The sequence below is a fragment of the Scyliorhinus torazame genome, chromosome 6, assembly GCF_047496885.1.
Source record: "Scyliorhinus torazame isolate Kashiwa2021f chromosome 6, sScyTor2.1, whole genome shotgun sequence".
Taxonomy (NCBI): Eukaryota; Metazoa; Chordata; class Chondrichthyes; order Carcharhiniformes; family Scyliorhinidae; genus Scyliorhinus; species Scyliorhinus torazame.
Window position 1 is genome coordinate 315564028 of NC_092712.1, and position 27832 is coordinate 315591859.

General features: G+C 47.7%; 1 protein-coding gene and 1 pseudogene across 7 annotated transcripts in view; one reads left to right on the plus strand and one right to left on the minus strand.

Moving 5' to 3' along the window:
- pign (phosphatidylinositol glycan anchor biosynthesis, class N) overlaps positions 1 to 27832 on the plus strand; it is a 154570-nt gene that overhangs the window by 56781 nt on the left and 69957 nt on the right. For all 7 annotated transcript variants that reach the window (XR_011947909.1, XM_072510117.1, XM_072510118.1 and 4 more), the window contains exon 13: positions 24145 to 24223. Coding sequence is in view for 6 of the 7 variants with exons in the window: in XM_072510117.1 (XP_072366218.1) it covers positions 24145 to 24223 (79 nt within the window). In the remaining variant the exon portion in view is untranslated. The remainder of the gene's footprint in view (positions 1 to 24144; positions 24224 to 27832) is intronic.
- Positions 9560 to 10567, minus strand: LOC140425618 (BTB/POZ domain-containing adapter for CUL3-mediated RhoA degradation protein 3 pseudogene; annotated as a pseudogene).

Genomic DNA, 27832 nt, shown 5'->3' on the forward strand with positions numbered 1-27832 from the left:
CCGCATTTACAGATAGTGGGTATGGAGCAAGGAATATTGAGACTTGTAGTCTCGGGCTCCAGACTGTTTCATCGTCTGCTTTAATATCAGACTATCAAAGGTTTGCTTGCAGCATTGAAGTACCTTTTCCACCTGGATTCCCAGTGGAATGCCACTCTATGTGATTCGCTACCCACATTTGATGGCCCTCTCTCATATTGTGCAAGAACTTACTTTTATTATTGAAATTAGCAGCTTCCCCCATTGCTTCTTTCACACGCATCAGCTTTGACACGAGCTCCATTCGTGTCTGTGACTGTGTGATGTATGATCCTGGTGAAGTTCAGCTCGTCTACCTCTGTGCTTCACCTAATTTTCCAAAGCCCCTTCTAGACTTTGAACAGCCTTGAGCACCACCTGCGAAACCTCTACTGCAGAAGGGCTGCACTTTTTGCTTCCGTGAAGCATTTTGGAAAAGAGCAAAAGAGGTTGCATGTATAAAGCGCACTATGTTACCTCAGGATCATCAGAACACTTCACAGGCAAATAAATGTTTTGGGAGTTCTCCCACTGGTGTATCGTTGGGGAAAGTGATTTTACCCTTAGTGACATTTATCTGTGATTCTGTTTACTGAGGCTGGTTGGGTATCCTGTAAAGTGGATGGTTTGGAGCAGGGTTACCAAGTAACAAAGGATTCGCGCAATCCTGCGTTCATTTTCGATTTCCGCTTGTGTGCATGTTTTGCGCATTATTTTTTTTAAAATGTAATTGTTACAAGTAGGCTTATATTAACACTGCAATGAAGTTACTGTGAAAAGCCCCTAGTTGCCACATTCTGGCGCCTGTTCGGGTACATTGAGGGAGAATTCAGAATGTCCAAATGACCTAACAAGCACGTCTTTCGGGAGTGTGGGAGGAAACGGGAGCACCCGGAGGAAACCCACGCAGACACGGGGAGAACGTGCAGATTCCCCACAGACAGTGACCCAAGCCCAGAATCGAACCTGGGACCCAGGCGCTGTGAAGCAATAGTGCTACCCACTGTGCTACACCATTACCAGCCTGTACATGTAGTGCAGTTACCCTGCCGGAGTCGGATCTGAATGTGGCAACTGATAGTTATCGTCGAGACATACTTTCCTGAAAAGAAAGACTTGCATTTATATAGCGTTTTTCACAACCATGAAGCATCTGAGAGCATTTTACAGCCAGTCAAGTACCTTTTGAAGCGTTGTCACTGTTGTTGTAATGTCGGAAACTCAGCAGCTATCGTGTGCTTCACAAACTCTCACAAACGGCAGTTTGATAATGGCTAGACAATCCGTTTTTGTGATGTTCATTGAGGGGTGAATGTTGGCTGGGACGTGGGTGTAACTGCCCTGCTCTTTTTTGAAATAGTTCCATTCGATATTTCACATTCACCTGAACTGGCAGATGGGGCCTTGGCTTATTACCTCAGCCGAAAGACAGCACCTCCGACAGCGAAGCATTCTCTCAGTACTGCACTGAAGTGGCGGCCTTGATTCTTGTGTTCAAGCCCAGAAGTGCGCATTGAACCCAGAGGCTTGTGATTCAAAGGCGAGTGCCACTGAGCCACAGTTGGCACTAATGCTGGAGAAATAACAGTGAGGATAACCGTGTTTACTTGTTATGTAGTAAATCAGGAAGCAACTTCTGATGACCATAAATGTACAGTTTAATGTGGAGATCAGCAAGTTGCTGTTCAATTTCCCTGTTCCTCGAGTCATTGTACTGATTCCTCGCCAAGAGATTCTGCATTGAAACACGTAGAAGGACATGAAGTTTTTTTCTCCTTCTATGGGATTTGGGCCTCAATGGTAAAGTCAGCCTCCGTTGCCCATCCCTAATTGTCCTTGAGAAGTTGCATTATTTATATGATAGATAACCACGCAACTAGCCAGAAAAATCTAGGACTTGTGCGTTGTGGATTTTTAATGGTGCGACAAGTCTTGCCAACCAACTTCTCTAGCCATGAAAACTAAATTTTTGCAAGTGTGGAGTCTCGGTGGTTTATCTTTCAATTATTGTTGGAGATTTTTTTTTTAAACTTTACTTTTTCTTTTGTCCCTTTCTCCTTCTTAACCCTACCTTTCTATCCCCACTCTTTATTTTGCTTTCTGTACCTGATTTGATATTGAGTTAAATATTTTTACTGACACTCCCTGGTTCAGACTTTACGCTGCTCATTAGTAATTTCTCCGTCTGATTTGTTAAGGAGATTTGCAGTTTCTTTCCCTGTTTGCACAAGTACCAGGGGCGGGATTCTCCGACCCCCCCGCCCGGTCGGAGAATCGCCGGGGGCGGGCGTGAATCCCGCGCCCGCCGGTTGCCGAATTCTCCGGCACCGGATATTCGGCGGGGGTGGGAATTGCGCCGTGCCGGTTGGCGCCCCCCCCCCCCCCCGGCAATTCTCCGGCCCGGATGGGCCGAAGTCCCGTTGCTGGAATGCCTGTCCCGCCGGCGTGGATTAAACCACCTCTCTTACCGGCGGGACAAGGCGGCGCGGGCGGGCTCCGGGGTCCTGGGAGGGGGGGGGGGCGCGATCTGGCCCCGGGGGGTGCCCCCACGGTGGCCTGGCCCGCGATCAGGGCCCACCAATCCACGGGCGGGACTGTGCCGTGGGGGCACTCTTTTCCTTCCGCTTTTGCCACGGTCTCCACCATGGCGGAGGCGGAAGAGACCCCCTCCACTGCACATGCGCGGGGATGCCATGAGCGGCTGCTGACGCTCCCGCACATGCGCCGCCCGGCAAAGTCATTTCCGCGCCAGCTGGCGGGGCACCAAAGGCCTTTCCCGCCAGCTGGCGTGGCGGAAATCAGTCCGGCGCGGGCCTAGCCCCCCAAGGCCGCTCAAGATGCGGAGGATTTCGCACCTTCGGGGCGGCGCGATGCTGGACTGATTTGCGCCGTTTTTGGCGCCGGTCGGCGGACATCACGCCGATTGCGGAGAATTCCGCCCCAGATTCGCTGTAGAGGGCACTCCTCAAAAATGGCTCCTTTAATTTACGGTAAATCCCAGTGTAACGCCTTACGATGTGGCACCATTTGTTCACTGCAGAGAGCAAAATCCTCGGCCATTGCCTTGTTGTTTTGCTCAATAGTACCGAGTATTTGTGTGAACACTGCCGTGTTATAATATACTTCACTGTTCCCTTGAGGGAATTCCTTGAAAAGTGGAGTGCCTTCTCGTGCGGAGCACTGAAAGACCTTAGAAAAGGGAGAACTTTGCGGCCGCAGGCGCACACAGATTATTACGAGACAGCATCATTTGTTTTTAAAAAACTCATCTATATTCATATTCATCTTTTGCCCCTATGGAAATGTCACTACTTATTCTTCTCAGTAAAGATTTTTAAAAAAATATTTTGTATCTTGCCCAAAGATCTGTGTATTGTATAAACTGCTGGTCAACAAAGCTTTGCATGGTAGCTGTTTTTTGATAAATTAGAAGCAAAATATTGAATTAGCCCAAGGTGAATTTTATTACTGCAAGGCAGAAGGATCTGGGAAAGCAGAATAGTAACTGCATGTACTGTGGAAGCTATCTGGTAAATGTTTAAATCTTGAAATGTAGTTTCTAACAATATAATAATATTTAAAAATAAATACTATTGGTCCTTGCAGGATTCCCAAGATTAAGTAGTTGGCAGCAATCATAACCAATGAAAATGCTGTTTGAGAATTAATCTTTTTACCCAAAGGGAGCGATCCTGTTTCAAATTCCTGGGAGCCTGCAGGAGGAGAGTTCCAGGACTCCAGCACCCCGACTCTGAAATCGCGTCCGGCGCCGGGCCGGAGAATCCACTCCCGCGCATGGAATCGGGACCGGCAGTGGTTCGACGATTCTCGGGGCCCCGAAAAACGGCATACACCGCATATCCCCTACCTGTGGCCATTGCTGGAGGCCCGCCCCGCTATTCTCCGCCCTCAACCAGCCAAAGTCCAGACGGCGTGGATCTAATGTGGTCCTGCCATTCGGGATAAAGTCCAGACGGCGTGGATCTAATGTGGTCCTGCCATTCGGGATACTCGCATGGCGGCTGCGGTCCGCGACCGCCATAGTCTGGGACGAGCCGATTGGAGGGCAGGGAGTGCCTCATATGGGACCGGGCTATTTTTGGGTGGGTGGTCCGGGTTGGGCACGCGGCTGATCGAGGGCACTATTTAGGAGGTCCAGCTCCGCAGTCTGAGTCCGCCATGGAGCACGGTGCGGCCGCTGGAGACCGCCGCCGTGCGCATGTGCCGCCTCTGACCTGGAAGTGCTGGGGCCCCTCTCTGCAGCTAAAGCTGCGAGTTTCCCAACAGGTCCCTGCTAGCCCCCTGCAGGGCTATGAATAAGTGGCCTTTTCACGCCAGTCTTTCTGTCGTGAAAGGCCACAGTTGTTACAATAACGTGGGGACATAGTCCCAAAAACGGAGAATCCAGCCCCCGATGTCCCAAACAGGTGTGGCAGTAAGTGTCAGAACTGTAGTCCATGATGGTCATCCCTCAGTGATGGGCTTCCTGTTGTGGCGATGTTGTCAAGGGGGAAGACAGTTGGAAGCAAGGTGGTTCGCAACGAACAGCCAAATGGGAATTCAGGTGAAATGAGCATAATAATAACAATCTTTATTTAATAATCTTTATTAGTGTCACAGGTAGGCTTACATTAACACTGCAGTGAAGTTACTGTGAAAATCCCCTAGTCGCCACATTCCAGCACCTGTTTGGGTACACAGAGGGAGAATTCAGAATGTCCAAATTACCTAACAGGCATGTCTTGTGGACAGGTTTCCTCCCCAGCCTCTTGTCTGGGCAATTGTGTGTGGCACATGACAGGAAAATGAAAACGTTAGAAATCGGACCTGGAGTAGGCCATTTGACGCTTCGAGATTCCTCCTGCATTGGCAAGATCAGTGGTGAATTTCTACCTCAACTCCACCTTCCTGCAGTATCCCTTGATTCCTTTAGCACGTAAAAATCTATCAACCTTCGTCTTGAATGTGCTCAGTGGTCGAGCATCCACAGTAATCTGGGATAGAGGAACTTGAAAACAAGGAGGGGAATTTTAAAATTGAGGCATTGCTGAGCTTGGAGCCAGTGTCGGGTCAGTGAGAACAGCGTGGTATGAGAATGGGACTTGGTGCGAGTTCGGACATGGGCAGAAGAGCTTTGGATGACCAAAGGGAATTTGATAACCTGTGGAGGGGGAAGGAACTTGTAGGGATGGGGGGGGGGGGGCAGGGCTGCAAAATCCCACCCCATGGTTGCAGGTTAGATGACCTTTTTCAAATTTCCAGCATCTGCGGTATTTTGCAGATTGCTCTTTGAAGGAGCTAGTGTAGATTCAATGGACGGAATGATCTCCTGTGCTGCTATACTGTGTTCTTTAGGGTTTTGGCCATGGGTGGTACCATGACCGGTACAGGCTTGGAGGGCCAAAGGGCCTGTTCCTGTGCTATTCTTTGTTCTTTGTACTGTTCTTTGTACTGTTCTGTGATTCCATAAAGTAACAGATTGTTGGCATATTTAAAGAGGACCCTGCTGGCTGATGTCCTTGCTGTCTTCAATTTAAAATTGTTGCCAGCCAGATCACTGCAGGGGAGCTCCATTGTAATTTATGCTGGACTGTGGTTGCGTGGGGTGTTAAAGGAGTGTTGGCCAGTACCGGGTATCATTACACTTCTTAAAACATGGTCATTTTCACATTTGCGCCATCTCTAAGTCAGCCTATTTCTCCCTGTGCAACACCACCTAGCTTTTGCCCCATCCCAGCTCACCTGCTACTGACACCTTCATTCATGACTCTTGTTACCTCCAGATTGGAATACTCCCATTGCATTCCTGGGCGGTCTCTCATATTCCCCTCTCTAAACATGAGGTCATCCAAAACTCTGCTGCCCCGCTTCTAACTTGCACTTACACTTCGCGGGCCGACATTGGCTCCCGGGGAAGCAACATCTTTATTTTGATATTCCCATTCATGTTTTCAAATCCCTCCATGGCCTCCCCCCTCCCTATGTCTCTAATCTCCTCCAGTCTCATATCCCTCTGTGAGATTTCTGTGCTCCACTAATTCTGGCCTCTGAGGCACCCCGATTTTAATCATTCCACCATTGGTGGCCATGCCTTCAGTTGCCAGGGTCCTATGGTCTTGAATCTCCCCCTACATCCCACCACCTCTCCACCTTGGTTTTCTCCTTCAGGGCACTCCTTGGAACCTGCCTCTTTGACCAAGCTTTTAATCATAGATCATAGAATTTACAGTGCAGAAGGAGGCCAATCGGCCCATCGAGTCTGCACTGACTCTTGGAAAGAGCACCCTACCCAAGCCCACACCCCCACCCTATCCCCATAACCCAGTAACCCCACCCAACACTAAGGCCAATTTTGGACACTAAGGGCAATTAGCATGGCCAATCCACCTAACCTGCACATCTCTGGACTGTGGGAGGAAACCGTAACACCCGGAGGAAACCCACGCACACACGGGGGAACGTGCAGACTCCGCACAAACAGTGACCCAAGCCAGGAATCGAACCTGGGACCCTGGAGCTGTGAAGCAATTGTGCTACCCACTGTGCTACCGTGCTGTCCAAATCATCTGACCTAAGTATCTCCTGATGTGGCTTGATGTTAAATTTTGTTATTCTGTGAAAGGCACTATATAAATATAAGTTGTTATTCCAGTCCTTCTTTCCTCCCTCCACAGGAAAGTATAATAACGGGAATAATCTAAACTTATACTGTTTTAAAAGTTTACCTTCATCTGTCCGCATCCACTGAGGTATGGTGTAAAACTTGCTTATTGAGGTAACCTCTGCAGTTTTGTTTGTGATCCATTTTAAAATGTTTTTGGGCATTAATAGTTGCTCCTGAAATTTTCAGGTGTAACTTCTCGCTTTGTATGCTAAAATGACTTCCATTTGACTTTCTCCCACGTTTATTAATCATTGGTCATTCATCGTAGGCTGCTTTGACAAACGGTGGTCTGTTCTGGATGCGCACAGCCTCTCGATTAGGTGACACCGTGATATGCTGCTGCGAGCAAAGGCAAGAGTGCCTTTATTGGCTACTCTGCGAACTGGGGTCACAGAACTGAGCGTACTGTGTCAGGAGACAATTGCAAATATTGATGCGCTCAGCGGGTGTGGGAGCCGGCACAGAACTGACTCTGTGCTGTGCAGCAGTGTACATACATCACCACTGAATTGTATTTTATTTGTTCTTGGGATGTGAGGACGACCTTTCAAGGCCAGCATTTATTGCCAATCCCTAATTGCCCTTGAGAAGGTGGTGGTGAGCCGCTTTTGTGAGCTGCTGCCATCCAGGTACACCCACACTGTTGTTTGGGGGGGGGGATTCCAGGATTTTGACCCACGGACGGTGATTATAGTTCCAAGTCAGAATGGCATTACTTTGCACGACAATGCGAGTCTGAACAGTTGGTTCTCCAGAATTTCACAGCATATTGCAGCAGCCACACTCATCAGAGCCTCTGCTGTTGTCCCAGTTCTGAAGTTAGGGCATTTATCTTCCAGATTGGATCGCCGTTGGCATTCCATCAAGGTGAAAGCACCTTATTTTACTATTTGCAAATGCTGACATTAACTGCTGCCTCTTGTGAGGTTGACCCGAGGGGCAGAGGAAAATACTGGCACGGTTTAGAGGGTTTTGAGTGCCAAAATTGGCCGCCTTGGGCAGTTACTGGTTCGCACTCCAGCAGAGGGAGGACTGTGACAGGCAACACTTTGGCACTCGTCTAATTTGTCAGCATGTGACATGAAACTACTTGATCGTCACTGAATTTGCGTTAAAGTGTAAACTGAACTTTCCAGAGAGGCTGTCCGCATTTGATTGCAATTGAAACGAGTATGGCACCATGAAGGAAACCTGCTGACGTCTTGTCTCGGTGGCAGTAATGTCGATGCAGTTATACTATTTAGCAGCTGCTGTAAAATTACAGTTTACATTTTTTGAAACTTACAGTATAACTCATTAGGGATAAAATCTTTCCAAGCATATTGCATGTTTTGTTGCACAGTTTTGCAAACTTAACAGAAATGGCTACTTTCATGTTAGGCTTCGAGACTGAACTAAAATTACCAAGGGTTCTTTTTGTTGTTGTTAGTGTTAACAGAGTGGCTTCTTCAAGAGCAACAGACTGTATTAAGCTCTCGACTCGACACATTCCAGTCTTTACGCTGTGCTCTCTGCCAGGAAACATCTTCAAGTCACACAATGAAAGAAATTCTTTGGGCAGTTTCTATTTCAATCCCCAAGTTGTCGATATCACCAAACCGGCCAGCTTCACTTTTGAAACACTTAAGGGAGAAAATTGCGTTTGATATAAATTCTAAATTTATAATTCGGTCACCAATATTTTCTCGGTTTTTTGTTCAGCAAAGGCTTCCACTGTGTGGAACTCCAGATCTGTGCAATATTTGGGTGAAGGGAGATATCGAAGAGAGAGAGGCAGAGAGCATAAGGGATGGAATTCCAGAGCAGAGGGTCCGGGCACATGCGGTAGTGGAGTGTTTAAATGCGAGGATATGCACGAGGCAGCATTGGAGGGGTGCAAATGTCTCGGGGTCGTAGGGTTGGTGAAGATTAGAGAGATTGGGAGGGGCGAGCCCGTGGAGGGATTTCGACACAAGGATGAGAATTTTAAGATTAAGGCATTGCCAGACTCGGGGTCAGCAAGCAGATTGGTAAAACTTAAACTTGCAGCTGCGCAATCCAGTCCAGAGATACTTAGTCTGCCGTACAGGAGATTGCCTCACCATGGCCATATTTGCCTTTATGGATAAGGGCCCAGCAGAAAAGGTTGCAAAATACAACTCAGCATGACTGTTCTTCAAGAATTCTTATCCTTCCAAAAACATATGAACAAACGTTGGCAAAAAATGAAAGAAAAAGTTGCCTTTTATGAATGAACATGGGCAGCACACTGCAGCACCAGAGTTAAATTGTAAATCATAGATTATCATACAATTTACAGTGCAGAAGGAGGCCATTCGGCCCATCAAGCCTGCACCGGCTCTTGGAAAGAGCACCTTACCCAAGGTCAACACCGCCACCCTATCCCCATAACCCAGTAACCCCACCCAACACTAAGGGCAATTTTGGTCACTAAGGGCAATTTATCATGGCCAATCCACCTAATCTGCACATCTTTGGACTGTGGGAGGAAACCGGAGCACCCGGAGGAAACCCACGCAGACACGGGGAGGATGTGCAGACTCCGCACAGACAGTGACCCAAGCCAGAATCGAACCTGGGACCCTGGAGCTGTGAAGCAATTGTGCTATCCACAAGGCTACCGTGCTGCCCCACCAATAATTAGGGCAGCTTTTAAGGCGTGAATTTAACCGTGTGATCGCGATACCTAAACTAGAGTTTGCTGTGTATAGGAATATGTCCATATTTTGGCATTCCACATACTGAATATCATTAGGTGTTCCTCAGTCTGGCTGAGTTTTATCGATTGACTTTAACCCTTCACTATCATACCCTGCAGGGATCACATTGTGTGTTAATATTCTATCTCTTTCTCTGTGGAGGACACGGGGGAAGGATTAGAAGTTGGACCAAGCCGAGACTCAGCCAAACAGAAGCTGAGGAGTCTCACTGATGGAGTTGCGATCGGTCATCTGGGCGTTTGATGTGAATTCTCCGAACCCGCTCAATCCTCTCCCGTTCCTCCTCCTCCTCGAGGTGGTGAGACCGACCCTCCGCTCCGCCAGTCGCCTCAAGCAGAGCGTTGTCCGGTCCGCGCCCGTCCTGGGTCTCGTACAATAAAATATTCAGCGTCTCTTCATAGATTCGGGCTTCAGGGAATTCAACCTTGGTCTGTTTCTTCTCTGTTGCGTACACTATGGAGGTACAGCACACTTCAGCGATCTTTCGGCCCTGCCCATAAAAGGACCAGCAGCAGATTTCATCACCGAGGACGTCCTTTATGAAAAGCACTCTGCCATTAAAGTGCAGAGACAGCTTGTCAAACAGCTCGATGTTCTTCAGCATATTATCATCCGAGTTGCTGGTGTATGAATATTTGTTGTTGCTTCTGTTGTACAACAGCTTAACTGCAGGCTTTTTCGAAGTAGCTATCAATCGCTGTTCCTCCTTGTTAGATGTGATCACAGGAACTTTACAGAAAGGTTCATAGATTTCTTTCTGCTGAAGGGCAGCTTGGCACTCCTCCACCAGTCCTTGGACCAGATAGTACTTGGCCTCGGCCAGCAATTCCTCAATTCCGCGATTAGTCTCTGGGAGGGGCACAGCGCCATCGCGCAGGTAGTTCAGAACCGCCCCAAAGTGCTTTCCGCAGTGGTCAATTAGGATCCAACCTTCGCTGTCTGTCAGCACCTCCATCCTGCCACTGAACATGGCCTTCAGCATGGTGTCCTGCTTGGTGAGGGTCTGCATGGTGGTGTAGTACAGAGCGCCTCCCACATTCAGCTTGACATACTTGGAGCTCAGGCTTGCCCCTTTGAAAGAGGTGGTCCGAGTTGATGCTGCGGGCACTGGACTCACCACGCTTTCTCCAGACATTCTCTCTTCCATCAACCCCGCCGCTTCCCCTCATCCCCAAAGCACTTCCGCCCTTTCCGTCACTTCCTCCAATACGTCATCCCCCTCCCTGCGTTATAAAGCTAGCATTTATTTATTCTTTTTTAAAATAAATTTAGAGTACCCAATTCATTTTTTTCCAATTCAGGGGCAATTTAGCGTGTTCGATCCACCTACTCTGCACATCTTTGAGTTGTGGGGGTGAAACCCACGCAAACACGGGGAGAATGTGCAAACTCCACACGGCCAGTGACCCAGAGCCGGGATCGAACCTGGGACCTCGGCACCATGAGGCAGCAGGGCTAACCCACTGCGCCACCGTGCTGCCCACATTTATTTATTCTTAATTCATGCATGGGGTGTGGGAGCCGCTGGCTAGGCCAGCATTTATTGCCTAGCTCTAATTGCCCTTGGTGGTGGTGAGCTGCCTTCTTGAACCGCAGCAGTCGCTGTAGCATAGGTACATCCGCAATGCTCTTTGGGAGGGAGTTCCAGGATTTTGACCCGACTACAGTGAAAGAACAGCGATCTGTTTCCAAGTCAGGATGGTGCGTGGCTTGGAGGGGAACCTCCGGATGGCGGTGTTCTCATGTGTGTGGTGCCCTTGTCCTTCTAGGTGATGGTGGTTGTAGGTTGGAAGGTGTTGTTTAAGGAGGCTTGATGAGTTGCACTACTCCCACTGTGCGTCGGTGGTTTGTGGATGGGGGCAGATTAAGCATCTATGGACTGGATTGTGCAGCTTCAATTTTAGGTTTTACTGATCTGCTTGCTGACCTACACTGGCCCCATGTCTGGCATCGGTAGTAGAGTGAGTGAATGTTTGTGGATGGGGTGGCAATCAAGATTTATCCTAGCTGGTGTCAAACCTCTTGAGTGTTGTTGGAGCTGCACTCATTCAGGCAGGTGGAGAATATTCCATCACACTCCTGACTTGTGCCGTGTAGATGGTGAACAGGTTTTGGGGAGTCAGCACATGAGTTATTCACTGCAGGATTCTTAATCTCTGACCTGCTCTTGTAGCCAGAGTATTTATATGTTTAGTCCAGTTCAGTTTCCGATCAATGGCAACCATCAGGATGTTGATGCCATTGAATGTAAAGGGGTGATGGATTGGTTCTCTTGTTGGAGGTGAAGATTGAAGGGCTGGCAGCCTGGCATGAATATTACTTGCAATTTGTCAGCCCAAGCCTGGATATTGTCCAGTTCATGCAGCATTTAGACATGGGCTGCTTCGGTTTCTGAGGAGTCGCAAATGGTTCTGAACATTGCGCGATCATTCGGAAACATTCCCACTTCTGACCTTCTGATGGAAGGCAGGTCATTGACGAAGCAGCTGAAAATGGTTGGGGCCTAGGACATTACCCTGAGGAACACCTGCAGTGATGTCCTGGAGCTGAGATGATTGACCTCCAACGACCACAACCATCTTCCTTTGTGCCGGGTTTGACTCCAACCAGCTGGTTCCCATTGACTCCGGCTTTGCTGGGGCTCCTTGATGACGGACTTGGTCAGATGCTGCCTTGATGGCCAGGGCAGTCACTCTCACCTCATCTCTGGAGTTCAGCTCAGGGGCGAGATTCTCCGACCCCCCGCCGGGTCGGAGAATCGCCGGGGGCTGGCGTGAATCCCGCCCCCGCCGTTTGTCGAAGTCTCCGGCACCAGAGATTTGGCGGCGGCGGGAATCGCGCCGCGCCGGTTGGCGGGCCCCCCCGCGCGATTCTCTGGCCCAGATGGGCCGAAGTCCCGCCGCTAAAATGCCTGTCCCGTCGGCGTAAATTAAACCGGCGGGACAAGGCGGTGCAGGCGGGGTCCGGGGGGGCGCGGGGCGATCTGGCCCCAGGGGGTGCCCCCACGGTGGCCTGGCCCGCGATCGGGGCCCACCGATCCGCGGGCGGGCCTGTGCTGTGGGGGCACTCTTTCCCTTCCGCCTTCGCCACGGTCTCCACCATGGCGGAGGTGGAAGAGACTCCTTCCAATGCGCATGCGCGGGAATGCCGTCAGCGGCTGCTGACGCTCCTGCGCATGCGCCGCCCGGAGATGTCATTTCCGCGCCAGCTGGCGGGGCGGAAATTTGTCCGGCGCCGACCTAGCCCTTAAGGTTGGGGCTCGGCCCCCAAAGATGCGATTTGCGCCGTTTTGGGCGCCACTCGGCGGATATCGCGCCATTTCCGGAGAATTTCGCCCCTGTTGTCCATGTTTGAACCAAGGGTGTAGTGAGGTCAGGAGCTGAGTGGTCCTGGCAGAACCGGCTAGTGACCAGGTTATTGCTAAGCAAGTGCCACATGATGACCTCCTTCCACCACTTTACTGATGATCAAGAGTAATCTGATGGGGCAGTAATTTGTTTGGTTGTATTTGTATTGATTTTTGTGTACAGGGCATACCTGAGCAATTTTCCACATTGCCGGGTAGATGCCAGTGTACTGGAACAGCTTGACCAGGCGTGCAGCAAGTTCTGGTGCACAAGTCTGCAGTGTTACTGCTCGAATAATGTCAGGGCCCCGTAGCTTTCAGCTGATTCACGCCGAACAGGACAGTCGTAATGCCTCCCGTGCCCAGCCTTGGCACAATTAATGTTATAGCATCCAATATGTAGCAGTGACGATTTAAAAGAAAGGCAAAGGCAGTGTCTACTGACATCAAAGTCATGGATGAAGTGAAGTTCGCCAGGTGCACGGCACTTGTATACAGCCATAAAGCAGAACATTCTAATTAGCCACTGGCAGGGAACATAATTTGCAGTGGGAGTGTGATTCTGGCAAGTTGGCCTTTTAATGAGCATCCGTGACATGCTAATGAATGCAAATGGGATTCCCGACATTGCTCTTCAGGAATCTCCACCCACCTAGAATCCGCCTTGGGTGCTGGGGCAACCGAATTCCAATCTATTTTCGTGCTGTCAGGAAAACTTTTTCACTCACGTCCAATCATGTGCCCCCACCTGCCACAATTACCGCTGCTGGCAGAAGTGGAAGAGTCCATTCAATGAGGTCCCACCAAGGTTCTACGTAACTGTCGTGACGCCATGTTACTTTTTTGTCTGAACCTTTTGTAATCACTTTTTAAGACCAGCAAGCTAGTTTTTAATGACTTCCGTGCCTGAACTAAGTATATCCTTATGTTCGTCCACCCCCACTCGAGCTTCCTTGTATAGATTGTATTCCCAACTACCACTCTTAAGTTGACACCCTGCTCCTGCAGGTTTGTTTCATTGAGCTATGCCTACTATCGTTCCACCCACCCATACAATCTATCCGTCTTCTGACCTGTTGTTCATTATACCTCCTAGCTTGGTACCACGCCCTCCTTGAACATGCATTTCTCTATTCCTTAATCCATGCCGCGTGCAAATAGAATTTTTTTTTTCAAATTTAGAGTATCAAATTATTTTTTTCCAATTAAGGGGTAATTTAGGGTGGCCAATCCACCTAACCTGCACATCTTTTGGATTGTGGGGGTGAAACCCACGCGGACACTGGGAGAATGTGCAAACTCCACCCCAGTCAGTGACCCGGGATTGAACCCGGGTCCAGAGCGGCGTGAGGTAGCAGTGCTAACCACTGCGCCACCATGCCGCCTGTGCGAATGGAATTAAACTGGGAAACAACTTCCTTCCAATCTGAAGGAATGCAAGCCTAGTGCTTACGTTAATGGAGTAGTAATCCAGAGGTTGAGATTAATAATCAGGAGGCACCTTCTGAACCCTCTTCACCACAACCCCCTGCGCACGCACACGCACATACCCAAGCTGGGAAATTCAAATTCAATTAATTTGCTACATCTGGAATAAAAAGTTATTTTCAGTAATGGTGGCCATATAACTACTGTATCAGTGTAAAACCCATGTGTTCTGGGGAAATAAAGTTGCCATCCCTTACTTGGGCTGTGTGTGACTCCAGAACCACAGCAGTGTAGCTGAATCCTGACTGCCCTCAGAACTGACCTGGGAAATCACGGCAATTAGGGGTAGTCAGTAAATGCCAGTGACGCCTACATGTGGAGGTAATAAACGAGTTTAGGGAGTTAGGCTGGAAGTTAAAAGCCAGGACAGACAGAGTTGTCATCTCTGGTTTGTTGCCGGTGCCACGTGATAACGAGGTTAGGAATAGGGAGAGAGTGCAGCTGAACACGTGGCTGCAGGAATGGTGTAGGAGGGAGGGCTTTAGGTATTTGGATAATTGGAGCACATTCTGGGGAAGGTGGGACCTGTACAAGCAGGACGGGTTGCATCTGAACCAGAGGGGCACCAATATCCTGGGAGGGAGGTTTTCTAGTACTCTTCGGGAGGGTTTAAACTAATTTGGCAGGGGAATGGGAACCGGATTTGTAGTCCAGCAACTAAGCTAGCCGATATTCAGGACGCCAAAGCGTGTAGTGAGGCAGTGGGGAAGGGAACACTGACAAAGGAGAGTACTTGCAGGCACGGAGATGGGTTAAAGTGTGTATACTTCAACGCAAGAAGCATCAGGAATAAGGTGGGTGAACTCAAGGCATGGATCGGTACTTGGGACTACGATGTGGTGGCCATCACGGAAACTTGGATAGAAGAGGGGCAGAAATGGTTGTTGGAGGTCCCTGGTTATAGATGTTTCAATAAGATTAGGGAGGGTGGTAAAAGAGGTGGGGGGGGGGGCAGGGGATGGCATTGTTAATTAGAGATAGTACAACAGCTGCAGAAAGGCAGTTCGAGGAGTATCTGCCTACTGAGGTAGTATGTGTTGAAGTCAGAAATAGGAAAGGAGCAGTCACCTTGTTAGGAGTTTTCTATAGGCCCCCCAATAGTAGCAGAGATGTGGAGGAACAGATTGGGAAACAGATTTTGGAAAGGTGCAGAAGTCACAGGGTAGTAGTCATGGGTGACTTTAACTTCCCAAACATTGAGTGGAAACTCTTTAGATCAAATAGTTTGGATGGGGTGGTGTTTGTGCAGTGTGTCCAGGAAGCTTTTCCAACACAGTATGTAGATTGCCCGACCAGAGGGGAGGCAATATTGGATTTGGTACTTGGTAATGAACCAGGGCAAGTGATAGATTTGTTAGTTGGGGAGCATTTTGGAGATAGTGACCACAATTCTGTGACTTTCACTTTAGTAATGGAGAGGGATAGGTGCGTGCAACAGGGCAAGGTTTACAATTGGGGGAAGGGTAAATACGATGTTGTCAGACAAGAATTGAAGTGCATAAGTTGGGAACATAGGCTGTCAGGGAAGGACACAAGTGAAATGTGGAACTTGTTCAAGGAACAGGTACTACGTGTCCTTGATATGTATGTCCCTGTCAGGCAGGGAAGAGATGGTCGAGTGAGGGAACCATGGTTGACAAGAGAGGTTGAATGTCTTGTTAAGAGGAAAAAGGAGACTTATGTAAGGCTGAGGAAACAAGGTTCAGACAGGGCGCTGGAGGGATACAAGATAGCCAGGAGGGAACTGAAGAAAGGGATTAGGAGAGCTAAGAGAGGGCATGAACAATCTTTGGCGGGTAGGATCAACGAAAACCCCAAGGCCTTTTACACATATGTGAGAAATATGAGAATGACTAGAGTGAGGGTAGGTCCGATCAAGGACAGTAGCGGGAGATTGTGTATTGAGTCTGAAGAGATAGGAGAGGTCTTGAACGAGTACTTTTCTTCTGTATTTACAAATGAGAGGGGCCATATTGTTGGAGAGGACAGTGTGAAACAGACTGGTAAGCTTGAGGAAATACTTGTTAGGAAGGAAGATGTGTTGGGCATTTTGAAAAACTTGAGGATAGACAAATCCCCCGGGCCTGACGTGATATATCCAAGGATTCTATGGGAAGCAAGAGATGAAATTGCAGAGCTGTTGGCAATGATCTTTTCGTCCTCACTGTCAACAGGGGTGGTACCAGGGGATTGGAGAGTGGCGAATGTCGTGCCCCTGTTCAAAAAAGGGACTAGGGAATTACAGGCCAGTTAGTCTTATTTCGGTGGTAGGCAAAGTAATGGAAAGGGTACTGAAGGGTAGGATTTCTGAGCATCTGGAAAGGCACTGCTTGATTAGGAATAGTCAGCACGGATTTGTGAGGGGTAGGTCTTGCCTTACAAGTCTTATTGAATTATTTGAGGAGGTGACCAAGCGTGTGGATGAAGGTAAAGCAGAGGATGTAGTGTACATGGATTTTAGTAAGGCATTTGATAAGGTTCCCCATGGTAGGCTTATGCAGAAAGTAAGGAGGCATGGGATAGTGGGAAATTTGGCCAGTTGGATAACGAACTGGCTAACCGATCGAAGTCAGAGAGTGGTGGTGGATGGCAAATATTCAGCCTGGATCCCAGTTACCAGTGGCGTACCGCAGGGATCAGTCTGGGTCCTCTGCTGTTTGTGATTTTCATTAATGACTTGGATGAGGGAGTTGAAGGGTGGGTTAGTAAATTTGCAGACGATACGAAGATTGGTGGAGTTGTGGATAGTGAGGAGGGCTGTTGTCGGCTGCAAAGAGACATAAATAGGACGCAGAGCTGGGCTGAGAAGTGGCAGATGGAGTTTAACCCTGAAAAGTGTGAGGTTGTCCATTTTGGAAGGACGAATATGAATGCGGAATACAGGGTTAACGGTAGAGTTCTTGGCAATGTGGAGGAGCAGAGAGATCTTGGGGTCTATGTTCATACATCTTTGAAAGTTGCCACTCAAGTGGATAGAGCTGTGAAGAAGGCCTATGGTGTGCTAGCGTTCATTAACAGAGGGATTGAATTTAAGAGCCGTGAGGTGATGATGCAGCTGTACAAACCTTTGGTAAGGCCACATTTGGAGTACTGTGTACAGTTCTGGTCACCTCATTTTAGGAAGGATGTGGAAGCTTTGGAAAAGGTGCAAAGGAGATTTACCAGGATGTTGCCTGGAATGGAGAGTAGGTCTTACGAGGAAAGGTTGAGGGTGCTAGGCCTTTTCTCATTGGAACGGAGAAGGATGAGGGGCGACTTGATAGAGGTTTATAAGATGATCAGGGGAATAGATAAAGTAGACAGTCAGAGACTTTCCTCGGGTGGAACAAACCATTACAAGGGGGCATAAATTGAAGGTGAATGATGGAAGATATAGGGGGGATGTCAGAGGTAGGTTCTTTACCCAGAGAGTAGTGGGGGCATGGAATGACTGCCTGTGGAAGTAGTTGAGTCGGAAACATTAGGGACCTTCAAGCAGCTATTGGATAGGTACATGGATTACGGTAGAATGATATAGTGTAGATTAATTTGTTCTTAAGGGCAGCACGGTAGCATTGTGGAGAGCACAATTGCTTCACAGCTCCAGGGTCCCAGGGTCGATTCCGGCTTGGGTCACTGTCTGTGCGGAGTCTGCACATCCTCCCCGTGTGTGCGTGGGTTTCCTCCGGGTGCTCCGGTTTCCTCCCACAGTCCAAAGATGTGCAGGTTAGGTGGATTGGCCATGATAAATTGCCCTTAGTGTCCAAAATTGCCCTTAGTGTTGGGTGGAGGTGTTGACCTTGGGTAGGGTGCTCTTTCCAAGAGCCGGTGCAGACTCAATGGGCCGAATGGCCTCCTTTTGCATTGTAAATTCTATGATAATCTATGATTAATCTAGGACAAAGGTTCGGCACAACATCGTGGGCCAAAGGGCCTGTTCTGTGCTGTATTTTTCTATGTTCTATGTTCTATCCCGTGAATGAATTTGAAAAAACCCTTTTATTCTAGCTCTCTGTTTCCTACCTGCCCATCCAGTTTCTCGTGCATGCCTCCAGTTTCATGCATCTCATTTTTTCTATCTGGCAATCTCTTGTATGGAACCTTATTAAATGTCATCGGAAAATGTCTGTATATGACATCCATTGATCACCCTCTATGCACATCTGTCAAAGAGCTCTACTCTGTTATTTAGACATGACCTACTTTTCACATGTCTTGCTTATTCTTCTGAATCAGCTTCTATTTTCCAAGTCTCCTCGGTGATAGTTTTTCACAATTTGTGAACTGTTGGCGTAAAACACAGTGTCTTGCAGATTTTACTATCTCATTTTTTTTTGGAATAAGGGTATAATTTTTGCTATCTTCCAATCTGAAGCTATAATTATCCGTGAATCCAGCAAGTCTCAGAAGATTATAACTAATCCATTCCCAATTTTCCAGGCTGCTTATTTTACTTCCCTCAAATGTAAACCACCTCGGCCTATAGATACGTCCCCTCTTTCATCCCATTATTTTGTTTAGCGTTTTTGTGTTTATACAGTTGGTTGTGCTGGGTAGGACCAGGGCCCCGTGTATAAATTACTCGAGGACAGAACTCAGATGTCAGGAGATTGTTCTTTTCCTCGGCCTAGAGGATACTAGACTTCGAGGACGGAATTTTATGGCCCCTCCCACCAGTGGGATTTTCCGGTTCCGTCGAACGGCGCACAGCATTTTCCGGGCCAGGCCATGTCCCTGCCGTGACATTGCTGAAAGCTTCTGCCTGTGAAACCTGTTTCAGTCTGCGTAGCGAGTGCAGAACGTAGTAATAACTGAAGCAAATATTGCTTTCTCCCTTTCTGCTTTAGTAAATTATGTTGAATGGATTCAACAATCTGGTCCCTTCCGATTCACAAGGGGCCAATGATGACACAGGCTGAGACCTGAGCGGGAAGGTACTGCAGCTTCAGGTTCAGTGTCAGGCAGTGGAAGAGGAACTCCACTGAGTGCTGCACGGTATGTGGAATCCTCACTAAAATTGAATGTACAACTCACCACGATGAGCATGCATCATTATTTAGCATCCTTCTTTGCTTTGAGACAGTGCCTGCTATAATTGAGGAAGATTCAAATCTCCAAGAATTAGAGGTCTGAGGGACAAGGAAGAATAAGCAATTGAAAGAAATTAGAATTGGTAAGAATGTTGTATTGATTAAATTAATGGAAATGTAGATTGATAAGTCCCCAGGAGCTGATATTCTACAACCCAGAGTATTCAAAGAGGTAGCTCTGGCGATAGTGGATGCATTGGTGATCATCTTCCAGAATTCTGTAGATTCTGGAACCGTTCCTTGAGATTGAAAGGTAGAAAATGTCACCCCACTTGTTCCAAAGGGAGGGAGAGAGAAAACCAGCATCGGCAGACCTGTTAGCCTTACAGCAGTGGTAGGGAAAATGTTAGAATCGATTCTAAAGGTCACTGCTATTGTTTTCTGTTCAGTGGACTCTGTCGACCAGGCAATTAATTATTCCTGTGTTGTTTTTTAATACAGCTTTCATTGATGCCTTGTTACCTGACTTTGAATCATTGTCTTGATGCTCCTCTTTTAATCAGTGCAGCTCCTGCTGGACATTGTGCCACCTGGGTTGTTCATCGTCCTTACAGTCATACAATGCCTTGCTACAGCCTCCTCTGCATATCTGGCATAGGGCAGGAGGAGCATCCTCTCATATCACAAACAAACCCATAATAGAATTCAGGAGACCATTCAGTTAAATGCTTTATTGAGATTAACGCAGATCTGTAAGAGGGCATATTTCATTATATCTGGCACATTCCACAATGTGCACTTCACTGAACGACTTAATTACAGAGATTTGCTTTTTTCAGATATAAAGTATATATACTTTTGCATTTGAACTTGGCCAAAAATGGATAGATATAACAAAAAGTTACAAGCACAATTTATGACAAGAATTGGACAGTGCGGTGGCACAGTGGTTGGCGCTGCTACCTCGTAGCGCTGGGGACCCGGGATCGATTCCAGCCTTGGGTGACTGTGTCGAGTCTGCACGTTCTCCCCGTGTCTGCGTGGATGTCCTCCGGGTGCTCCGGTTTCCTCCATGGTCCAGAGATGTGCAGGCTGGGTGAATTGGCCGTGCTATATTGCCCCATAGTGCTCAAAGATGTGTGGGTTGGGTGGAGGAGTGGGCCTGGATGAGGTGCTCTTTCGGCGGGGGGGGGGGGGGGGGGGGGGGGGGGGGGGGGCGGTAGACCCGATCGGCTGAATGACCTCCTTCTGCACTGTAGGGGTTCTTAAATATTGCATCATTTTCTTCTAAAGTTGCAAATTTGATCTGTAAATGTGTGGATTTTATCCTTTATTTCTAAAAAAGCAAATCCTTGTTAGCTGCTTGAATCATTATGATAGGCATGCTTTGTCTTGGCAACTGGCTTTCATTACTGCGACCTGAAATGATTCTCCTGAATTGTTTATTTCGAAGCCACATGTTCCCCTTATTTCATGAGCAAGTTGTACATTGAACTGGAAAGCACATAGTCCTGGTGTATTTCTCTGAACAGTCAAAAATATGACCTTGTGTTCTTAAATGAACAAAAATGATCTCTTCTATCTATTTCCCATTAAAGTAAGGGGGCAGCACGGTGGCACAGTGGGTTAGCACTGCTGCCTCATGGCGGCGAGGACCCAGGTTCGATCCCGGCTCTGGGTCACTGTCTGTGTGCAGTTTGCACATTCTCCCCATGTCTGCGTGGGTTTTGCCCCCACAACCCAAAAGATGTGCCGGGTAGGTGGATTGGCCACGCTAAATTGCCCCTTAATTGGAAAAAATGAATTGGGTACTCTAAATTTATTTTTTTAAATTAAAAAATTCTTACTAATACTCATCCATCTCTCCTGATGTTGCACAGGAGAGTTACGATATAGCTCAAACAGCATTAGAGGCTAGGGGAATAGAATCATAGAATTTACAGTACAGAAGGAGGCCATTCAGCCCATCGAGTCTGCACCGGCCCTTGGAAAGAGCACCCTACTTAAGCCCACGCCTGCACCCTATCCCGTACCCAGTAACTGCAGCTCAACTTTTAGAAACTAAGGGTAATTTATCATGGCCAATCCACCTAACCTGCACATCTTTGGACTGTGGGAGGAAACCGGAGCACCCGGAGGAAACCCACGTACACACTGGGAGAACGTGCAGACTCCGCACAGGCAGTGACCCAAGCCAGAAATCGAACCTGGGACCCTGGAGCTGTGAAGCAACTGTGCTAACCACCGTGCTACCTTGCTTAAAGTGAACAGAGGGAGGGGAGAGCCGGAGAGTGGAAAGAGGAGGAGACAAATGAGATGGAGAGGAGGTGCGAAAGTGAGACGGGGAAAAGGAGTGGATGTGGATGGAAGGAGAAGTAGTGAGAGAGGGAGTGGAGGAGAAAGGGGGGACAGTAAATTAAGGAATGGAAGGCGAGAGGGAAAGTGAAATGGGGAGGAAGAGGAGAGGAACAAGACTGAGGAAAGTGAGATGGAGAGAGAATTCATAAGTTCATAAGATATAGGAGTAGAATTAGGCTATTCGGCCCATCAAGTCTGCTCCGCCATTCACTCATGGCTGATATGTTCCTCACCTGTTACCGACACCAAGAGTTGGATTGCAAAATCAGCCAGAGCATGTCCTCCCTAGAACACATGAACTAGGAGCGGCTGTAGGCAATTTAGCCTCCCCGGGCCTAAGCACCTTCAATGTGATTATGGCTGATCCCACCATGGGAAGGGAGGGGGGAAAGGTGAAGGATTGAGGAGGAGATTAGTACAGAGAAGCAAATAAGGGTGGAGTTAATAGAAGATTGCGTAGGCAGCAGTGTGGCCCCTTAGCGATGTTACCATCAGTGTAGCGAGGTGTCTTAGGCCAATTTGCCCCTCAGCAGGGTCGTGGGGGTGACAATGGGCCATTTCTTCCTTGGTGGTGGAGGGAGATAATAATAATTTTTTTTCAACTGGTTAGTTTTTCTTCCCGAGTTGGTGGTGGTGGGTTTGGGGGAGGTAGGCGTGCACTGGTTGCATCAAACCATTCGCCCCTCAGCAGCAGGGTGAGGCAGGGCCGATCAGGATGTTTTACCTCTGGTGGATCTTTTCCCCGTGGGAAGGTTCCATCATCGTACTTCCAACCAGGATGTGAGGGATTTAATTGTGACAATTTCTGCTCAGTGAGTTGGGGTGTTTGCTATTTTCTGCTCTGTGGGTGAGGGGCTGGCAGTGTACCGATGGACACTGGACATGGTTTGGATGGGTTTATTTTATCTCTGGGCATTTCTCTTCATTGGGCATTTCATCTGCAAGAGAAGAGACAATTTAATTGTAACCTGAAAAGGGTTCTTGGGCCCACCCTGTTCTCGTGGCGGGTACGGGCGAGGGAGTGCTCTGGAGGTTCAATTATTATTCATCTGGAGAAGACAGGTAGTCCCAGTGGACTTTTTTCTCCTTGCTGCAAAGGTAAGGATGGTGGCTGAAAGGGGGGTGAGGTTGTTCACAGTGCTGCTGTCCATTTTCTAAACGAGCAGTCCAATGGTTCACTTGATAACACTCTCACCTATGGGTCAGAAGATTGTAGATTCAAGCTCCGCTCCGGAGACTTAAGAACTAACGGTCCAGTGCTGTCCTGAGGGAGTGCTGCACTATTGGATGTGCTGTCTTTTATACGAAACATTAAATAAAGGTGCGCATAGAAGACCCAATGGCACTATTTTGAAGAGCAGGGGAGTTACTCGTGGTGTCCTGGCTAATAATTATCCGTCAATCAACATTGCAATAGATTATCTGATCATTAACACAATGCTGTGAAGCAACTTGGTATGTCCTGATGTCGTGAAAGGCGCTCTATGAATGTACGGCATTTAAAAAATCTTTTTCTTCACTACCCCACACGCTGCTGTAACTCCGCGTAGGTTTACAATTTGCTGCTGCTGACTTTTAAAAATCGTTTAACTCATTAATGTTCCGACGATGGTGCAATCTCTCTTTATAGCACTGTGTCCAACTCGACTCTTCCCTTTGGGCTTCCAATTGATGAAAGGAGATCTTCAGATATCATCAGCCTGTTTCTATATTCTACGAGTCTTGTGAAACATTATTGCTCTTTATTAACTTTGTTTTATTAATTTGGTAAATTTTCCAGTCAATCAGAAGCTGAACTGGTTTGTCGAGTAACATTACACTGATAGCACCACCTACTGTTGTAGTACCTCCAGAATATTACAGCCATGTCCATTTAATTTTAATAATCTTTATTGTCACAAGTCGGCTTACATTAACACTGCAATGAAGTCACTGTGAAAAGCCCCTAGTCGCCATTTTCCGGTGCCTATTCGGGTACACAGAGGGAGAATTCAGAATGCCCAAATTATCTAGCAGCACGTCTTTCGGGACTTGTGGGAGGAAACCGGAGCACCCGGAGGAAACCCACTCAGACGCAGGGAGAACATGCAGACTCTGCACAGACAGTGACCCAAGCCGGGAATCGACCGGGGCGCTGTGAAGCAACAGTGCTAACCACTATGCTACCGTGCCGCCCATATTTTTAATATGAAATGATTTTGAACAGTTCATTTATGAGACTAATTTTTGCAATCTCAGTGATATATATATATATAATTTATTTATTTATATCTATCTATAAGTTCCGTTTTGGCATTGGCCTAATTGGGTTCAGTTGGTTACCAAGATCAAGCAAGTCATTTTGCATATTTCGCTAGTGAGTTTCACTTGCAGCTTGTTAAAGATGCACTTTAACGGAATAATGTATATAATCTAGTTTAAAGTCGTGTTTGCATCCAGAATTGCACCATTTCCATGGCATTGGAATTTAAATCAGTGGTCAGTGAAAAGTTGAGGTTGACTGAGGATTCAGAGTTTCAAGTGTTCATTTTCTTTCGACAGACCTCTTCCCCTTTCCAAGGGGCAGGACATGCTTCGCACAGCCCGATTATATATTCAGCAACAACAGTACGATGAAGCGGTAAGTGTCACATTGAAAGTGCAGTCATTTACGTTGGCAAATTGATTCCATGTTATGAGCACTTTAAACAAGAAGTATACTGTTGACTTATTATTTCAATGAAGAATGAAAATGCATTGTTACCCTGTTTTTGTTTTTTTGGAAGCCCATTAAACGAATACCTCTCTGACCCTGCCTCTGTTCAGATCTAAAATTCAATGTACAGCCTCTTGGTACACTCCACCGTACTTTGGGAAGCCTCTATTTCAAGGCGGCACGGTAGCATAGTGGTTAGCACTGTTGCTTCACAGCTCCAGGGTCCCGGGTTCGATTCCCGGCTTGGGTCGCTGTCTGTGTGGAGTCTGCACGTTCTCCCCGTGTCTGCGTGGGTTTCCTCCGGGTGCTCCGGTTTCCTCCCACAGTCCAAAGATGTGCAGGTTAGGTGGATTGGCCGTGCTAAATTGCACTTAGGTTAGGTGGAGTTATGGGGATAGGGTGGAGGTGTGGGCTTAAGTAGGGTGCTCTTTCCAAGAGCCGGTGCAGACTCGATGGGCCGAATGGCATCCTTCTGCACTGTAAATTCAATGATTCAAAGAATACAATACACTTCTTAACATTTTTGAGAAAAGAAAAATTTATATTCTGGTAAGCAGCCTGCCAAATCTAAATTTCATCCAAACATTTTGTATTTTTTTCACTTGATGCCCACTATTATGGAAACTGGCTGCCCAAGAGACTACGTGCAAAGGTTTAAGAAAGCAAACTCGCATTTTTTTGTATTGATTTTACAAGCATATCCCATTCAGTTATGTTCGCCTTGAAACAGGGTTCCTGCTCCTGTGGTGAAGCTGTTCCTTTCATTATTTACCCTTTCCCTTTGTGCCATCTGCGGATTGCATTTTCTGTTCAAAATATTCGGAGGAGCAAGATTATTATAGGAGTGGCAGCTTCAACAAATAAACCTGGACAGAAACAAATCCCTGACTGATCGTGGAGACAGAAGCGATTCTGACACTGTCACAGGGGTATAGGAATAGAGGGAGGCCAATCGACCTCCTCAAACCTGTTCTGCCTTTCAATTGTATCATGGCTGCTCCATATCTCATCTCCATTTACCTGTATTAGTTCCCTGCCAAACATCAATTTCAAATCTCAGTGGGTTTTGATTTTTGGGGAGTGAATTCTAGATTTCTGCTACTCTTTGTGCTTAAGAAATGCTTCCCCACATCATCCCTCAATGGGCATGTTTTCCCATGAATATAGAAGATTAAGGGGTGATCTTATTGAAGTTTTTAAGATGATAAACGGATTTGGTTGGGTGGATAGAGAGAAATCAATTCCTCTGGTGGAAGAATCTAGAACATGGGGGCATAACCTTAAAACATGAGTTTGTCCATTGAGGGATGATGTGGGAAAGTAGTGGAAATCTACTGAATGTAGCTTCAGTAACATGTATAAACATTGCAAGTTTCATCCCTCCGTAACAGACGATACAGGCAAAGCTTTGCATCTTCCTTCGAGCCCTAAGGACAAGGTGCCAAGGGTCGTGCTGCATTTCGTAAAGCAGCATGGGCTACGGGCAAAAGGATAGGAGACCCTGTAGCGAGCAGACTAGTGCAATTCTCACCAGCACAATGCAGTCTTCTCTCACCCACACAAGATAAGCTTTTCAGCGAGGCAAATGCAAGTCCAAATGGATACCTTCTGGAGTGAAGACAGAAAATTGTTACACGACTCAGCAGGTCTGGCAGCATCTGCCGACACAAATAGAGTTGATGGGCGCAATTTAACCACTGCGTTGCATCCGGTGCGGATCTGGGCGGGCTGGATAAATAGTGGGAAAGGCCAAAATCGAGGCGCGAATCCGTTTGTAATTTAACCGACCAGCTCCTGATGGCGAGTTCCGGATCGCGCCCAAGAATGGCGAGCGTGTCCTTAACCCTCATTTTCATTCACCTCCATCTCATTAGCAAGATTGATGTGGAGATCCCAGGGTGGGCACAGTAAGAAGTCTCACAACACCAGGTTGAAGTCCAACAGGTTTGTTTGGAATCACGAGCTTTCGGAGTGCAGCTCTTTCCTCAGGTGAGGGTCGGCAACCCCAAAGCGAGGAGCATGTCTCTGCGCTGCCATGCTTGCGCGTTGGCTGGGAGTGGGTGTTGAGGGAGCGTTTAAAAGTAGCGGCGAGGCACTGAAGCGCGGGTCCGGAGAATCAGGCGGCGAGACAGCCAGTAATCGCGAGAGATTCGTGGGTGCTTATTTTCGGCACTAAGTGCTGTTAAATACGGGCCGCGATCACGCCGACGAGGCTGTCGAGAAACACCCCGGCCGTTGTGCCCAAAATGACACTTAGAAATGTTCCAGCCGGGAGTGCAGGAGGCGAAAGAGGCCGGTATTCTGGCCTTTGCGTCCCTGGTAGCCTGGCGGAGGATTCTTCTTCAGTGGAAGGACGCGAGGCCCCCAAGCATGGAATCCTGGATCAGCGATATGGCGGGGTTTATTAAGTTGGAGAGGGTGAAATTCGCCTTGAGAGGGTCGGTACAAGGGTTCTTCAGGCAGTGGCAACCGTTCTTAGACTTCCTGGTAGAACGGTAGACATTGGTCAATGGCAGCAGCAACTCGGGGTGGGGGGGGGGGGTGGTTTACATTATTTATGTTTATTTACACTGGGGGATCTGAGGGGGTGTATATATTTGCTATGTTGGCTCTGTGTTAAGTTGGGGTGTTAATTTTTTTTTTGTACAGGGGAAGGGGGGTATGGAGGGTTGTTTTTTGACTGTTTTGTGTTTAACCCTGTTGGGTTCCTTTTTCATTTTGTTATTGATATTCTGTAAAAACCTTAATAAAAATTATTTTTAAAAAAAAGAAATGTTCCCGTTAAATTGCGGCCAATGTTTTGAAGAGCCGACATTGTTTTAATGCTGAAGTCTCTGAACTCTTACCTTCTGACTCAGGGTTGAGAGTGCTGTTAACTGAGCCACTGGTGATTTTCTACTTCCAACTCCACTTTCCTGCCCTAAATACCACCAGCTGCAAGTTTCCCCGCACTATTCTGACTTGGAACCATGTTGTGGTTCATTCACTGTCACTGGATCAAACTCCTGGGACATCCTTCCTAACAGCACTGTGGATGTACCTACACCAAAGGGGCTGCAGCGATTTCAGGAAGGCAGCCCACCTCCAGCTTCTCGGGCATTTATGGATGGGCAATAAATGTTGACCTGTAAAATATTTTTTTTAAAGTCACCATATCGTGGGTTGCCTTAATGTCCAAAGGTTTATAAATGAGAGATAAAACTAATATCAAACTAATAACTAAAGTAATGTAGAAAAATTTGGTGTGAGCTATCAAAGGTCCTGGGCGGGATTCTGTGATCCTGAGGCTAAGTGTTGACGCGTTTCTCGACGGTGTCAACACGGCCTCAGGATCAGCAATTCTGGCCCCTACAGGGGGCCAGCACGGCATTGGGGCGGTTCACGCCGCTCCAGCTGCTGATCCCGGCGTCAACTGGACGCTGTGGGATCCGCGTATGCGCGGTGCATGCGCAGTGGCTCCCTTCAGCGCGCCGGCCCCGACGCAACATGGCACAGGGCTACAGGGGACGGCACGGAAGAAAGGAGGCCCCCAGC